Here is a 17,200-nt window from a genome sequence, read left to right as displayed (position 1 = left end):
AAGCAGGCTTAGGAAATAAAGGAAAGTATTGAAAGTAAGAGAGAAATATATTTCATGAGATAGGTTAAGTATTTTTTCTCAGTTTCTATTTTGGCACTCATCTGTTTCCATAATCTAGCTGTCAGGAATTAATTGTTCATCTTGAAACACTCATTGATGTATTTCACTGAAGAGTTAGAGTTCTTATTTAGACTTTTCATCTTCAGTCTTTGGATCTGATTATACTGCTTCCTCTTCCCCGCAAGACAATGCCCTCAATATATTCTCAGTGATTGATGGTGGTATTGGTGCTAAGGATGGTGCTGTGGCTCTGGCATTGAGACAAGTTTGAGTCCAGGTGTTCCTGTTTAACAAGCTGTATAATCTTAGCCAAGTTACTTAATCTCTGTGCCTCAATTTCTTGTCAACCAGAAAAAGAATAATACTTCATACAGTTGATGGGAAAAGTAAATGAGAGAACACAAATAAGGAACACAGAACTGTTGGTTCTCTCCTGTCACCTTCACTTATTACTGAACAATTAGAAAATCTGGCAAAATTATGGCCATGGGATTCTCCCCTTTTAACAATCCGTAGAGAGGATTTACTGAACAAGTATATTTTGACATTTCTATGCAAAAAGCAAGATATTATTCTCACAGGCACATGCATAGAAAAAGATAAAATTTTAGAGTCACAAAACCTTGCCTGCTATAAAATTTTATAGCAGTGATGATACACTTGGTAGTGAGCATCAAAGACCACAGCGCTAATGTCTAGTGTAAGTTATTGTATCTACCTTCTCATTGCATGGTTTCTCTGAACTCATGAATGGCAGTTTCACTTTTTTGCAGACTTGCACATTTGTCATTTTCAATTTTAGCTTTTTACATTTTGAGGCTATGTCATTAGAGCATACAAGTTCATAATTATTATAACTTGGTGCATTATTCCTTTTATATTGTCTCACTTTATCTTTAGTAATGGTTTCCCCTCAATATAGATTGTTTACTATTAATATTACACAACCAGCTTTCTTTTGGTTAATATATGCCTAGTGTTTCTTCATGTCTTATTTTGTTAGGTTTAAGTATATACCTTTTAACTACACATAGCTAACTTTTTAAATTTAAGCTTGAACACTGCTTGTCTTTTTGACAGAAGGTTCATCCCATCATGTTTTATTTTATTACAATTACTAATATATTTGTATTTTTTTCTGCCATCTTAGGGTTTTCCTTTACCATATTTTTCATTTTTCTTTACTCTTTTCTTCTCCTTCCTGTCTTCTGTTGGATTGAGTTTTCTTTTTTTTTTTTTTGAGATTGGCACCTGAGCTAACAACTGTCGCCAATCTTCTTTCCTTCTTCTTCTTCTTCTTCTCCCTAAAGCATCCCCCCACCCCGAGTACTTAGTTGTATATTCTAGTTGTGAGTGCCTCTGGTTGTGCTGTGTAGGGCGCCACCTCAGCATGACCTGATGAGGGTGCCAGGATCTGAACTGGTGAAACCCTAGACTGCTGAAGAGGAGTGCGCAAACTCAGCCACGGGGCCGGGCCCAGACTGAGTTTTCTCTAACATTTCTTTTCATCTGGCTTAAAAGAAATACATTCTATTTGTATTATTTTACTGATTAGCCTAAAATGTGTAACATGCTTGTTAACTTTATATTTTTAACATTTATAGCTTTTTAACCAATAGACACTTCTAAACTAGTTCAAAGGAAGCCACGTTACTGAAAGTATCTTATTTAATGTGTTCAAAAGTAAAAGTTAGTACCCTTTTAAAAATATTTTAATCAGGGAAAAATGTGTAAGTGGTTATACTGTTATTCAATGTATGGAATTAAGAGATTTGAACAATGATTCCAGTCTATAACAGTCAATCATAAACTAGGTTTTGAAGGTTCATCTTCATGTGAAATCCCACAAACCAGTGACTGTCAACCAATGAGGTGTACACGCACAAGGCATGGCCTTAGGAGTGGTAGCACAGTGACATTAGGACCATTTTCCCCTACCATATGCTAAGAAAGTGGCATCATCCTTTTCCATTTATTCCTAGAGCTGTCCCTCCAGCTTACCCAGTGAGTCATCCACACCCTCTGCAGATGTTTCATCCAAAAATCCTTAATGACTTGAAGGCAGGGCTTATCTCTCCTTGGAGCTATAATTTCCTTCTTGCAGATGGCACACTTGGTTTCCTGAAATGTTCTGACATCTCATATTATCCTGTTCTTAAGTGAGGAGCTGTAGACTTTAAATCCATGGTGGTGAGTAAACTGTGTCATAAACCAAGTGGGGGTGAAATTCAGTTCACAGCCAAGGATGGAACTTCTATACTGTAGCCTCTCCTTACCTCGGTGAAGATCCAAGTATGGCTGAACCTCCCAATAGCTATTCATGAGAAGAGGCACAGTAGAGAGTTATTATTTCTAGTTGTCAAGGCCATAGGAAGATCCTCTTTGTGTGTAGCTCTTCCCAATTCCCTTTCCTCATCATGAAAATATAAGTAGAAACTGATCATTGTGACATAACCTTAAGCAGAGTATTTTAAATATGGTCAACTATTCCCTGTTAGATCGCTCCCTTAATTCAGAGGATGTATACTAGGCAACCCAGGACTACCTTAAAACTAAGAAGAAGCCAACACCTTTAAACTGATTAGTCCCTCCCCTCAACTCAACGTAGTTCTTGGTGATAGAGGAAAGCAGCTTAGGCTGGGCTTCTCTTAACCTGTCTTAAAAAAGAGTAAGACACTCTTCTTGAAAGGTTAAAATCCCCACTAATTAACCTTAATTAATTTGGTTGTTACTGTTCTGGCCCTTCCAGATTAACCTCCAGGTCTGGTGTGTTCCTACTGATTTTCATCAACCAAACCTATCCAAAGCTCCTGCAAGAGGAAGGGGCAGGGCCAGCTGTGTTGCGCTGAAATAACGTATTTCATGCTGTCTGTTTTCCAGGGGACTCAAAGGCTTTCTTCTAGAACTGATCCCCCTCACCTGTGCTCTTGGTTACCCCAACCTGTGCCCTAGTTCTCCCCCAAGCTCTCTGAACTAGTAAACCTCTGCCGCAAAAGTAGACACATGGCTGTCACCATGTCTACACCCTTTTAGGACCACTGATATTATTCATTTTAGCAAAAGATAAGGGCAAGGACCCACCAAGGTTTACAGTACCCCAGACCTCACCAATAAGAACAGCTGTTTTCTATCTGGTAGAACTATGAATAGAAGGGAATCGCCTCCAGGAGGCAATCATAGATTATCATACAGCAGCTTTATGGACCAAGTCTTAGTCAAGAGGCATGGCCTCCCCCATAACTCCAGGTTACAGTAATGCAGGCCGACACTGCAACTACATACTCACTAGGGATAGGACAATCAAGAGATCTAGGAAACTATCCCTACCATAATGCCCAAGGAGGATTCTTGTTGAATGCTTGGTACTGCCACCTGCTGCCCAAACTACTTAATTATCCTAGGTGGAGGCATACAGCCTAACCAACCAACTCCTGGCTTCACTTCGGTTTGGGAACTTCCCAGATCTAAAGAGCTATGTCCCAATCACAGGTACAACTGTGGGAGGAAAAAAAAAACTAGACCTGTGTCTCAGGGCCCATGTTCCAACCTAGGCCTTCTTGAGTACTTTGGCATCAACTTAATATTCAATTCATCAGGCTCTTCTCAGCCCCTATAGTCACACAAATCCTTAAGAAAAATAGTGAGCCCTACTTCAAGAGTAACTGAGATTTCAATGAAATCAGAGATTGTATCTATTTCTTGTTACTGCCTATTCTTGACCTCCATATAGCCATAGATCTTCTGACTTCTGAGGAGCCTAATCTATGAGTTCACTCGTGGAGCAGCCCTCCGGTATACAGTGATGCCACTTAACAGATACATTGCCCACAACTTCTTGCATGACTTCAGAGATAAGACTGTAGTCTACTGAGTTGACCACTTGTTATTACTTCAGTGCGACATCCCGTGAACACCTGACCAGTGCTCTGTCACCTCCTGCAGCAGTGCCTCTGAGAATACCCCAAAAGGAATATTTCAGAGTCTCAAGGGTAGTATTTGGGAGAAACTTCCTTTCTGGTCAAGGGATCCACAAGATGCCCAAAGAGGTGTTAACAGTTCTGGAGTAGGGAGATTCTTAGATGTCTACAAATTTATCATCATCTCCCAGAAGTGGTTAGGATGCCCTCTCTTGGAAGTACATGCCCTCCAGTTTTAAGTTTCACCTATCCTCCACTTGCCATTCTTAAACTGCTGGATCAAATTGAACACATCAACTGAGTACCCAAAGGATATTTACTTGACCTATTCTGTCTCCTAGGGAGAATTCAACTGGTTCACCTTCCATATCACCACAGAATAAATCAGATCCAACTTACCACTCTTCTTCATTCAAAATAGCCTGTCCTCTGTAATAATTATGCCCTTTCCTCTCTGGCTCCCCTAGGTCCTTGTGCCCTCCAGTACCAAAAATATTCTGGTAGCCAGTTAAGTGCCTGCACAAAACTCCATTAACACCCAGCAAGCCAAGGTCCAGTGTATTGACCAACACTAGGCCATTAGAAAGACCACTCAAGTGGAAGACATGGTCTCTCTGTTCATGACAGGAACTGTAAGACTGCTATAAGGGCACTTCAAAGGCAGAGGCTATCATCCCACTGGTCTTCCAAGTCTTTTTTTCCTTCATGCATGTAAACACATCCCATCTCTTGACCAGTCTGCTCTATCCAGCCCTAGGAGATACTATACTCCATCCTAGGCCCCAGTAATCTGCCTAAGTAATCCCAGCAGGTAAGTGGAATATGTCATATGGAAAGCCCAGGATTCCACTATGAAGAATAAGGAGGGTCTGAAGGAACATTTGTAGAAAACAGTCCTTCCACCTTTAGAATGCCTTTAAGCATTCTTTCCTGAGCAGTGTTTCCAAGCAACCAGAAATCTCTCACCACACTGATTAATAAAGAGAAACTTGAGCTGAATAGTAGCACCTAGAATAACTCTGGGGGAACAACTAGCACAATAGTTTCCTTCATAGTGAGCCCTCTCTGCTTACTACCATGCTTAGAATGGATAGTTCAAGGCAAGTTCTCATTTTAAACTTTGGCCTAACTGTTCAATCACCTATGAGATATAACACTGGCTTTCTGTGTTGTAGTCATTGTATAAAGTGCTACCTTAACATCTTCTCTGTGATGTTCTCTTATGGAGCCTTGGAGAGATCCCTAAATCCAGTTTGAGATTCCTGGAGCATTGATCATTTCCTCCCTTCACCATCACCTTCAACAAATGCAACAGAACAGATCTGAATAAGGTACTTACAAACTTTTAAACTTTAATAACTTAAGTAAAAAGAGCAAAAGAAATAATCAGTAAAAAAATACTTGAAAGTAAATGTATTAACACTTATAATTACTATTCAACAATTTCTATATATTATAGTCCGATAGACCAAAAGAAATCATGTAAGGTAAATTATATAGATAGATAACAAAATTAAGACTAAGAAATATAAAAAAAAAAATGCCCTTTGGGGCTACTTACAGATTTTTAAAATCATACCCGTAAATCTAACGTTATTAAAGTTTAAAATTTTTAACATACCAAGTACCTCAAGAGAGCTTTATAATCCATCATAGATTGTCCAAACAAACTTGATACATTTACTTACTAGCACACTAAACATTTAATACAGTAAATGTCCATTTTCAGTAGTCTGAAAAAAACTGAGGATTCTGATCTTTTGTTTATTGCTTTCTATAAAACAGTAGTGGCTGCAGTTTTCCCTTATTTTAAAAAAGGCTGGGGCCAGCCCTGTGGCATAGTGGTTAAGTTCGCGTGCTCCACTTCGGCAGCCCGGGTTTTGCAGGTGCAGATCCCAGGCACAGACCTACAGACGCGTCATCCCTGTCACAGAACTGTCGCGGCATCCCACATACAAAATAGAGGAAGACTGGCACAGATGTTAGCTCAGCGACAATCTTCCTCACTCATGAAAAGAAAAAAGGCAATAAAAATTTTCTTCAAATTTAAATTCAGCAAAATTAGAAAGCAGAAAACTATTCTAAATATTCTGAAACCTCAATGTTAGGTAATTAAATATGTGAGACTAGAGCCATCTACTGGCTGAAATGTAATGTTACACAGTACAACTATTGAGACTATTAACTAACAAAGTAGGGAGTCATGGTTTTAAGAACTGAAAATATAAACATGGGCAAAAATCTTCTAGTCTAGGACACTGGTTTTTAAGGTTTTAATAAAAGAATCTCTTTTTAACAGGGGACCCAACATATATAACAAAGGAGGGCTGCCCTGTAAAAGACGAGGTAGGGGGGCCTCCAACCCCCACTCTCACTAATTTGCCCAGCAGTGGCCAAGCCAATGAAAAACAAGCCATGAGAGGTAGTTGGGCAAATAACATAACTGTGGTTTGGAGGGAGGCACAATGAGAAGGAATAGTATCAGCAAAGTTGTCTCTTACCCATCTTTCCCCTGGAGACATCTTAGAGACACTGGTGTGCAAAGGACAGTGGTTAATGGGCACAGAGAACTGAAGAGTAGAGATAAGCACCTGAAAAGCTACAAACCCCTTTTCACAGGGACATCGCTTACATGCTCATTTGATGCAACACTTTAGAAAACATTTACTATAACTTTCCTGAAAATGCAAAATAAGAAAATAACACATTTGCCTTTTTACCACAAGCCAGTTAAGATGAGTTTCTAGGTCCTATGGGCTTTCAGCAGCCAGGCCCTGGACTGGTCCAGTCTTGGAAACAAGAGCCCAGTTTCAGATCCCAGCCTCCTCCCTTCAAAAGGGCAGGGATGGCCATGGAATCGAGGCAAGAAATAGAGCTCTCCAAGGCCCCTCTCTGTGGCAGAGACCCCCAACCTGGATAGCAGCTTATCAGCTAGGCTTGGGGTGACAGGCTGGAGCAAAGTTCCAAAGACTCGCAAACATTCCAAGGCCACATGAAGCACAGTACCCAGCCAGGGAGCATCCACTGGGCTCTGCCAATTTAACTTCCACGGTGCATGCCTTTGGACAAAGCCATTAGTTTGCCGGACACAGCTGGACACTGCCTCCAGAGCCTTATAGATCTGAAAGTTATCATAGTGGTCTGCTACCTGCTTGGGCAAAGTGGCCACTGCACTCACAAGAGCATAGTCCTCTGCCTGAGCACGAACTGATGGCCCCACCAACCCTGGCTCACTGGGAAAGCAGGTAGTGCAGAAGGCCGGGTACGTCCCGGAAGGATTTATCCTTTTGGCAGTGCATCGATTCAAGAGACCTCCCAAAGCATCTGCCAGCTCAGAGTCTAGCAATTTAACCACCTTTTCATCATAGTAATCACAGTCCCAGTGGGGGACGCCCTGCCGAAGGAGAAAGTAGCGGAAACCGTCCACAGTATAGCGGTCAAGGCAAGACCTAGGATCCACCACGTTGCCCAAGCTCTTAGACATCTTTTGGCCACAGACCGTCCAGTGAGAGTGGACATAGATGCGGTGTGGTGGGCTCATGCCAGCCCCTAAGAGGAGGGCAGGCCAATAGATAGCATGGAATTTGAGAATGTCCTTGCCTATGATATGAGAGGTGGTCGGCCACCAAGATTTAAACTCAGCATTTGGGTAGCCGATTACAGTAAGGTAGTTGACCAACGCATCCAGCCAAACGTAGATGGTCTGCGAATCGTCCCCGGGCACCGGAATACCCCAGTGCAAGTGGCTACTCCTGCGAGAGACGGACAGGTCCGGCAGCTCCTCCTCTAGCCACTGAAGGACTGCGTGATGGAATGGCTCGGGGGTGATCGCCCGAGGGTCGCCCCGTAGCCACCGCTGGAGCGGCTCCCGAAACTGGGAAAGCCTGAAAATGTAGTTTTCTTCCTTGGTCCAGGAGACGGGATGCCCGCTCTCGAGAGAGACAGGACACAAGTCCCCCGACGGGCCCGGCTGCCGGGTGACCTTGGCCTCAGGCAGGAAGCACTCGTCGGAGGCGCAATACCAACCTTCATAGAGCCCCTTGTAGAGCAGACCCCGAGCTTTCAGCACCCCCCAGAAGTGCTGCACAGCCACCCGATGCCGGGCCTCCGTGGTGCGGATGAAGTCCGTGGAGGAGATGCTGGCCTCCCGGAAAAGCTGCTGGAACTGGGCAGAGACTTGGTCGCAAAGCTCGGCTGGGGCCAGGCCTGCAGTGGCTGCCGCCTGCTGAATCTTCAGGCCGTGCTCGTCAGTACCGGTGGAGAAGCGCGTGGCGGCGGCGCTGGGAACTCGGAGGCGACGGTAGCGGCACAGGGCATCCGCTAGTAGCGCCGAGTACAGGTGTCCGATGTGCGGCGCCGCGTTCACGTAGAAAATAGGTGTTGTGAAGTAGGCGCGCGCGTCCTGGGCATCGTCGCGGGCACCGAGAGGACATGAACTGTAGTGGCGTAGCCTCGAGTCCCGTAGGCACAGACCCCTACTTAGCCCTGTACGTCCTAGTAGCCGCAAGAGAGAGATTCGCAGCATGATGCCTGCCGAGCCGAAGCGGCGGCTGGGGCGTTCTGAAAGCACATGTGAGGGGCGCCTGCGCAGCCAGCCGCACGCCGCTTCCGGTCGGAAAGCCAATGAGGTTCGGCCCCGCCCCCTGCCGCCCCGCCCACGACTCCCCGCGCTGTCCCGGTCGCCCCGCCCCCTGCCGCTCCGCCCGCGCCTCCTCCCCTCGCTGCCCTGGCTGCCCCGCCCTCTGGCATCCCTCCGGCAACTGCTCCCTCCGCTGCCCCGCCTGCCCCGCCCCCTGCAGTCCCGCCGGCACCTCCTCCCTCTACCGGCCTCGCTGGTATGGGACTTGAGGACGCGCGAGAAAGACAGCTGCAAGGCTGTGGGCTTGGGAGAGGTCATGGAAGCACATAAATCTTCATCTTTCTACAATATCTCTGGGTCCTATTTTGGGTTGTGATTTTATATTTATGCATCTGTTTTCCTCTCTAGGCTTGTGAGCGAGAATTTTATCTTCAGGCATTTCTCAAACCTCAGTCAGTGGCGGGCATATTGCAGGACAATGAGTGTGCCTCCTACGTGTGCCTTGGTCAACGGAGGGATCTGAAATATCATCTAAATTTTATCTCAGAACCTAGTGGACGCAATAAATCTGGAAGGAGGGAGAGAGAGAAATAATTATATAGAGCACTTGAGGGAAGAATAAGAACTGAAAAAGTAAGAGAAGTCTTTTCTCTAAACACACTCAATTTTTGTTGAATCAATAAAAGAGATAGATTTGTGATGTGCCAAAGATTACTCCGATCCACGGAGGTGGAACTCAATATGCTGTCTCTGTGCGCATAAGGATCAATCTTCAAATTTACTTCTTGCAGTAGTCAGTAGTAATTTTCTTTTAAGATGCTGTTAAAGTTCTTCTACAGGAGTGTTTTTCAAGTTTGCTTTTAGCGACGGAACCCTGGATCTTGCCTCGGGATCCCAGAATTGGATTAATATTAATCCTTGCTTCATGACACACTCATCTTTGGTCTATGACTGGCCATCTTTTTTTTTCCCCCATTAATTTAAATACTATACTCATTTAGTAAGAAAATGGAATGAAACATCTGTGAATCCACAACCCAACCTAAGAACTAGAAGTGGTTGTCTAAGTAAGTGTGGTCCCAGAAGAGCAGCATTAGCAGCACCTGGAACCTTGTTAGAAATGCATATTCTTAGGCTCCATGCCTCCATCCAGTGAATCAGAAACTCTAGGATAGGACCCAGCACGCCAGGTTTTAATGAGCTCTCCAGGTGATTCTGATGCACACTAAAGTTTGAGAACCACTGAATCAGGAGATTACCAGTGATTTAGATCTGTGAGCTTTTTTCCCCTTGCCTTCCTGTCTTCCTCCCAAAGGTGATCATTGTCCTGAATTTTGAACTTTTACATTTGTGTTATCACATATACAGTATGTCTAAGGAACACAAATTAATTTTTATTTAAACATTCTGAAAAAGGGTATCATACTACATGTAGTCTTCTTCCACCTGCCTTTTCCACTCAACATTTTGTTGCTAAGATTCATCCATATTTTTGCCTGTAATTCTAGTTAATTCATTTGGCTGCTGTGTAATAATTTATGAATGGAGATGCATGGATCTGATTTCTGTGGTGATATGGAAAGCGGGCCAGTCAAATTTTCTCTAGGAGTTACACTAGGTACAACAAATAACCTTCAGGTACCTAGTTGATGTGTTCTATTTGGTCCCGCAGTTTAAGGGCAAGTGAAAGGTAAAACTTAAAACTGGAGGACATGTGAAGCACCCTCCAGAACTAGGAAACAAATCCAGGACAAATGCCTGAGAAATCAGGTTCTCCAGCAATTCTCTTCCCCCTCCCACCTTATCCCACCCCCACCCCGAGGCCCGCCCCAGCCATCTTCCTTGAATCAGTTCCTCAGCATACAAACATGTTATTTTTTTATCCCACCTTAAAAAGAAAAAAATTCTCAACACCCACTACTGCTGCATTTCTTTCCTTCCCTTTATAGCAGAACTTCTTGACAGAAATGGCAGTTCACGTACATTTGAGTGGTTCAAGTTGCTTGCTCTTAGGAACAGTACTGCTATTAACTTTCTTGTAAATATCTCCTGGTGCTTACATGCTAAAGTTTCTCTTGGATGTACATCTAGGAGGGATATTGCTGGATCATAGAGGATGTGGATGTTCAATATCACAAGATAATGACAAGTTGTTTCCCAACATGGTTAAACAAATTTACATCCCCATCCAGAACATAACCTTGAAGAGGTCTCTCCAATGCTTGATATTATCTACTTCTTAATTTTCTGCCAGTCAAATAAGGATAAAATGTTATCTCACTGATGTTCACAGAATCACTATTCACAATAGCCAAAGGGTGGAAATGATGAAAATGTCTGTCATCTGATGAATGGATAAACAAATGTAGTATATACATACAATGGAATATTATTCAGCCATAAAAAGGAATGAAGTTCTGAGACATGCCACCACATGGATAAAACTTTAAAACAGTATGCTAAGTGAAAGAGACAAAAGGCCAGATATTGTAGATTCCATTTACATGAAGTATCCAGAATGAAAAATGCATAGAGACAGAAAGGAGATTAGTGGTTGCCAGCAGCTGAGGGAAAGTTGGAATGGAGAGTGAATGCTTAAAAGATCTAGGTCTTATTATTGGGGTGATGAAAAAGTTCTGGAGCTAGGTAGTGATGATCATTGTTCAATATTGTGAGTGTACTTAATGCCACTGCATTGTACACTTTAAAATGGTTAAAATGGTAAATTTTATATTATGTTTATTTTACCACAATAAAATGTTATCTCACTGTGGTCTTGATTTGCATTTCCCTAAATAGAAGTGCAAGTTGAGCATCTCTTTATATATTTATTGATCATATATCTTTCTTTGCCTGTGAAGTGTCTATTTATATTGTGCATGTATTTTTCTATTTTTTGTCTTTTTCTTTATTTGCAGGAGTTCTTTATATATTCTTAACACTCTTCCTTTATTGGTTGATATTTTTGCAAATATCATCTACCAATTTGTATCTTGTCTTTTCACATTAAAGATGCTTAATGAATAGAAATTTTAATTTTAATATAGTGGAATTTATCAAAATTTATCTTAATGATTGTCATTTTGTGACTAATCATTTATAATTATTTTATTATCTTTTTGCTTTAAGAATACTCAGTACTCTGATGTCAGAATATATATTTATCCTTATTTTCATATGAGTATAAAATTTTTGCTTTTGATGTTCAAGTTCTTTACATAGAATAGAAATTTTTATACATGCTATGAGATGGGGGTCCAATTTCTTCCCCATATAGATAACCAATTGTCCTAGCTCCATTTCCCCATTGACCTGCCATGCCACCTCCATCATATATTAAATTTCCACATATGCAGGTTTCTTTTTCTAGGCTCTTTATTCTATTGCATTGGTTATTAATTTGTCTATGCCATGCTGAAAACAGCTTTAATTACAATAACTTTATAATAAATCTTAATATATAGAGGACTAATCTCTTCTCCTTATCCTTTTTCAGAAGTGTCTTAGACATTCTTGGCCTTTTTTATCTTCCACGTAAATATTAAAATCAACTTGACAAATTTCATGCAAAAAACCTGTTGGGCTTAAGGACACCATTGCATTAAATCTATAGCTCAGTGACAGGTGTCAAGGGCTGGGGGGAGATATATGTACAATATTAAGTGTTTCTAAAAATCACTATGTATATCTCTCCATTTACTTAAGTCTCTTTTAATGCTGTTAGTAAAGTTTTATAATTTTCTACATACAAGTTTAGCTTGTATTTTGGTAGATTTATTCCTAGAAACTACATCACTTATCAATAATGTAATTGGTGTCCTTTTCTGAAAATTATGGTTTTTTAACCATATGGTTTGTTACTGGTGTATGAAACTGATAAAAATCTAAGCTATTCTGTTTGAAGAAACAGAGGTGGGGGTACCCAGAGCCCTGCCTGATTGGCCTCTCCTCGTGATCAAAGCCCCCTTTCTTCGCCAAAGCTGGCACGTCTTTGGAACCAGAGGGCTCTGCCATACATAGTTTGAAAACTTCTGATCTGAAAAAATAAACAGTTAAGAATAGTCAATAATTTTTTTAAAGGAATAATATTGTGAACTGCTGGACATTGAAAGATTGAAAGACTATAAAGCCATTAAAAAATTTAAATATGCAATGTTGACAAGCCAGACTATAGAACAAAATAAAAAGTCAAAATACAAATCTTTGTCTATATAACTATTAAGTTTGTGATGAGCGTGGCATTTCTGCTCACTAAAGACAGAATGGCTTTTTCAATAAGTAGTACTTTCAATAATCGTTAATTACTTAGGAAGCTTGACTACATTATAAAACTAACACTATGTCAAACACATAAAACTCCATCTTGATCTGCTAGCTTGTGAAGTCTGAAGAACAAAAACTGGCTTTTTCATCTCTGTGTTCATGTTGTGCCTTACAGATATAGTAAGTGCTCCATAAAAATTTGTTGAATTTACTTCTTTGGAGCAGGGTCACATAAAATAGATTGGATTTAAAAGCTATTATTATACAAAAACTTTTCTCTGTAGGGAATGGATTGAATGATACATAATTGTCTCCTAGAAGTTTTAAAACTTTGACGAACTCAGGTGATTCAAACTTGAGTAGTAACTATGAGATTAATATGCTACCAATTATGGAGAATGTTTTCCTTAGTTTCATTCACTCATTCCAGGACTAAGTGAGCCCATACTAGAACATAGACAAGAATTAATAATGCATCTCCATCAGATTCAGCCACAGAAGAGCATGTACTTGGGAAAAGCCCATTTACAATCCAGAAGTGAAAGCTGAACCTGAAATCTACAATTGGCAGAAAATGAACATAATTACATACAGAAAAAAATGACCAGTATTAAAAAACATTTTTCTGAAAATTTATCCTAATTACTGTAAGTACTCACTGTATGACAAGCCTGGGGAAACATGATTAGTAAAAGGTTATCTATAAAAACAAACGTGGTTGTGACAAATGGATATCAGGGTGGAAGAAAACTGACTTAGATCCATATTTTACCCTTTATATTACAATTGCCAGATGCATCAGAGTTAAACAAGAAGTAAAGAGGGGGATGAATATGTGGAGCACATATTTTTAGGACAGTGCAGCTATCCTGTATGATACTATAATGATGAATACATGTCATTATGCATTTGTTAAAACTTGTAGGATATACAACACCAAGAGTAAAGCCTAATGTAAAGTATGGACTCTGGGTGATAATGATGTATCAATGCAGGTTCACTGATTGTAACAAATGCACCACTCTGGTGTGGGATGTTAGCAGAAGATTGTGTATACGTGGGGACAGGGGTATATAGGAACTCTCTGTATTTTCTGCTCAGTTTTGCTGTGAGCCTAATATTGCTCTAAAATATCAAGTTTATTTATTTAAAAAACAAAAACAAAACCCAGGAAACAGAGCATTTGTTTCAAAAGGAGAAATATACTATGGAAGAAACGTACATTTTTCTTAAGGACAAAATGGAGAGGCAGAAAATTTTTTTTTAAAGATTGGCACCTGCACTAACATGTGTTGCCAAGTTGCCAATCTTCTTTTTTTTTTTTCTCCCCAAAACCCCCCGGTACATAGTTGTATATTCCAGTTGTGAGTCCCTCTGGTTGTGGCATGTGGGACACTGCTTCAGCATGGCCTGATGAGCAGTGCCATGTCCACGCCCAGGATCCAAACCAGTGAAACCCTGGGCCACTCAAGCGGAGTGCATGAACCCAACCACTCAGACATGGGTCCAGCTCCAGAAAACTTTTTCACTGAAAGTATTTGTTTAAAAATGTACAGGAATTGAGTGACAACAGCATCATCATGGAGTGAGCCATTCCTTTAGTCTCTCCCCACTAAGTTACAACCAAACGGACATTCCTTAAGCAAGAGAGGATGTTCTACAAAGCACTATAGGATATCTGAGGGATCACGCAGTCATACATCTGAAGGTAGGGGTACTGGATCCCCAGGAAGCAGTGGAAGGAGGTGAGCAGATCCCTTCCACATCCCCAGTGGCAACCATCGAGGTCGCAGGTCCTCACACAGCAGCTGGCACATGACTGTAAGAGGAGCCGAGAGAGCACACAGGCTTGCGTGCAAATGCTTTTGATTTTGGAGTTGCAGCCCAGCCCGTCAGAACACACCACACTGAGTGGCATGGCTCAGCCACCACATGGATTCGCCCCACCAAGTGCAGCAACCCAGGTGAACTGCCTGTGAGGGTAGAGCAGGCCCGGGTGCTCACAAAAGAAAGCACCCACCCCCCTGCCTAGTGCACCAGCTCAGCCAGTCCCCAGGCCAGGCAATGGATCCACATCAGAGCACCTACATGTGCGTGTGTGACCTGCCAAGCACCAGTGGCCAGTGGGCAAACACAGATGACCCCTATCAGCACAACTTCCAGTGAATGCAGAGATTTCAGAAAACACAGCTCCTGCCCCCGCCTCCAGTGGTGGAAGGTGGAATTTGCGACCTGATACTACCACTATGCACTGGCAAAGGCTCACTTCGTCAAAAACCAGGAAGAATTACATTAACACTCGAGAGCAGAAAGGAAATGACGAGTCTCCAAAAACCAATCCTGAAGTCACAGAAATTTACAATCTAATTTACAGAGAATTCAAAATCATTGTCATAAAGGAACTCAATGAGGAATGACATCAGCATCATGGCGGAGTGAGCTCTTCCCTTGGACTCTCCCCTCTAAAATACAACCAAAAGAACATTCATACTCCAACAGAGGACATACACACAATACAAAAGATTTCTGAGATATACACGCAGGTGTAGTGAAGGTGGTGGTGGGGCTGGATCCTCTGGAGGAAGGGGAAGATGATAGGCGGGAGCTCTGTGGAGGGAAAGGGGCAACAGCTTGTAGAAGCACACAGGTGAGGAGAGGCACCCCAGCCCCGTCCAGCACTCCAGCCCCATGGTTGTCCAGAGCATGGTGCAGAGAGAGAGGGACTGCAGCTGGGTGGGTGTGCAAGTGAGGAGAGGTGTGCCATCCCCGCCTGGCACACCAGCCCCACAACTGCCCAGAGCATGGCACAGAGAGAGAGGGACTGCAGCTGGGTGGGTGTGCAAGTGAGGAGAGGTGTGCCATCCCTGCCTGGCACACCAGCCCCACAACTGCCCAGAGACGCCATGGCTGGTGGAGCCCTGTGAACACCCAGAGCACCATGCGGAGAGAGGAAGCACACAGGTGTAAGAAAATGCTCCTTCCGCCACCCAACACTCCAGACCTGCAATCGCCCAGAGCTCTGCACAGAGAAAGAAGTGGAGGCTGCAGGAAGCAAAGATGAAGGGGCACACCTCTCCCCCTTTCCAGTGCTCCACATCTGCCATTGGCCAGAGCATTGCACAGAGAGAAAAGCAGCCAGTGGCCAGAACTGCAGAGTCCCTGATCGTGCTGGGCCTGGAATTCACAGCACCTGATCCGCACCCAGTGGCAGCATGTGGCAGCTGTGACCAGATAATAACACCATGTGGAGGCAAAAATCCACACCATCAAGCAGTATGAGGAGGCATATTAAATCTTCAGGTCAGGAGGAAAATGACAAGTACCCAGAAGCCAACCCTGAAGACACAGAAATCCATAACCTAAATGACAAAGAATTCAAAATAGTTATCATTAAAAAAACCTCAACAAGTTACAAGAAAACACAGAAAGACAAATTAAAGAATTCAGGAGCTTCTTCACAAAAGAGATTGAAACGATAAAGAAGAACCAATCAGAATTTTTGGAGATGAAAAGCACAATGAATTAGATAAAGAAAAGTCTGGACTCCCTAAAAAAAACAGAACTGGCGATATGAAGAACTGAAATAGCAATTTAGAGGACAGTACTAAAGAAATCCTTCAGAGGGAGGAGAAGAGAGAACTAAGAGTAAAAAGAAATGAAGAAGCTCTCAGAGAAATATCTGGCTCAATTAGGAAATGCAACATAAGGATTATAGATATTCCAGAGGGAGAAGAGAAGGAAAATGGAGCAGAAAGCTTGTTCAAAGAAATAGTAGTGGAGAACTTCCCAAACCTGGGGAAGAAGATAGAAGTCCACTTGAAAGAGGCTATCAGATCTCCTAACTATGTCAATGTAAAAAGACCTACTGCAAAGCATATAGTGGTAAAGCTGGCAAAAGTCAATGACAAAGAAAAAATATCAAGGGCAGCAAGGCAGAAGGAAATAATTTACAAGGGAACCCCTATCAAGCTTTCAGTGGATTTCTTAACAGAAATCTTATAGGCTAGGAAAGAGTGGAATGATATATTCAAAATCCTGAAAGACAAAAACTTTCAGCCAAGAATATTCTATCCAGCAAAAATCTCCCTCAGATATGACAGAGAAATAAAAACTTTCCCAGATAAACAAAAGATAAGGGAATTCATTGCCACAAGACCCTCCCTTCAAGGAATCCTGCAGAAGGCCCTCATACCTGAAAAGAAAAAATAAATAAAACAGGAAAGGGGCTAAAAAGCCCTGAGCAAGGAGATGAGCAGGTAGGCAATAATCAGAAAATGGCAGCTCTCTATCAGATCAGATTGGTAAACACTTAACTTTATATTAAGGATAAAGAAAAGGAAAACACCAAAATAAAAATAATTTCATCATTTTAACCACAAAC

The 17,200-nt window shown here is 42.1% G+C and overlaps 2 protein-coding genes and 1 long non-coding RNA gene across 3 annotated transcripts in view; 1 reads left to right on the top strand and 2 right to left on the bottom strand.

Moving 5' to 3' along the window:
* Positions 1-17,200, top strand: part of BOLL (boule homolog, RNA binding protein) — a 96,013-nt gene that overhangs the window by 68,593 nt on the left and 10,220 nt on the right. The gene's annotated exons all lie outside the window — the stretch shown is intronic.
* LOC139076667 (uncharacterized) lies at positions 1,282-5,279 on the bottom strand. The gene is made up of 2 exons (XR_011528504.1): positions 5,172-5,279; positions 1,282-2,374 (listed from the first exon to the last, which is right to left on the bottom strand). It is a non-coding gene; the product is annotated as an uncharacterized lncRNA (long non-coding RNA).
* Positions 5,305-8,597, bottom strand: MARS2 (methionyl-tRNA synthetase 2, mitochondrial). The gene has a single exon (XM_008538907.2). The coding sequence runs from the start codon at positions 8,500-8,502 to the stop codon at positions 6,721-6,723; it is 1,782 nt and encodes a 593-aa protein (XP_008537129.2). The 5' UTR covers positions 8,503-8,597; the 3' UTR covers positions 5,305-6,720.

Source organism: Equus przewalskii, chromosome 17 (genome assembly GCF_037783145.1).
Source record: "Equus przewalskii isolate Varuska chromosome 17, EquPr2, whole genome shotgun sequence".
Lineage (NCBI taxonomy): Eukaryota > Metazoa > Chordata > Mammalia > Perissodactyla > Equidae > Equus > Equus przewalskii.
This window is presented reverse-complemented; position numbering and strand designations above follow the sequence as displayed.

Excerpts from the sequence above, each read along its gene's own strand:
- MARS2 (XM_008538907.2), bottom strand. The coding sequence starts at position 8,502 with ATGCTGCGAATCTCTCTCTTGCGGCTACTAGGACGTACAGGGCTAAGT.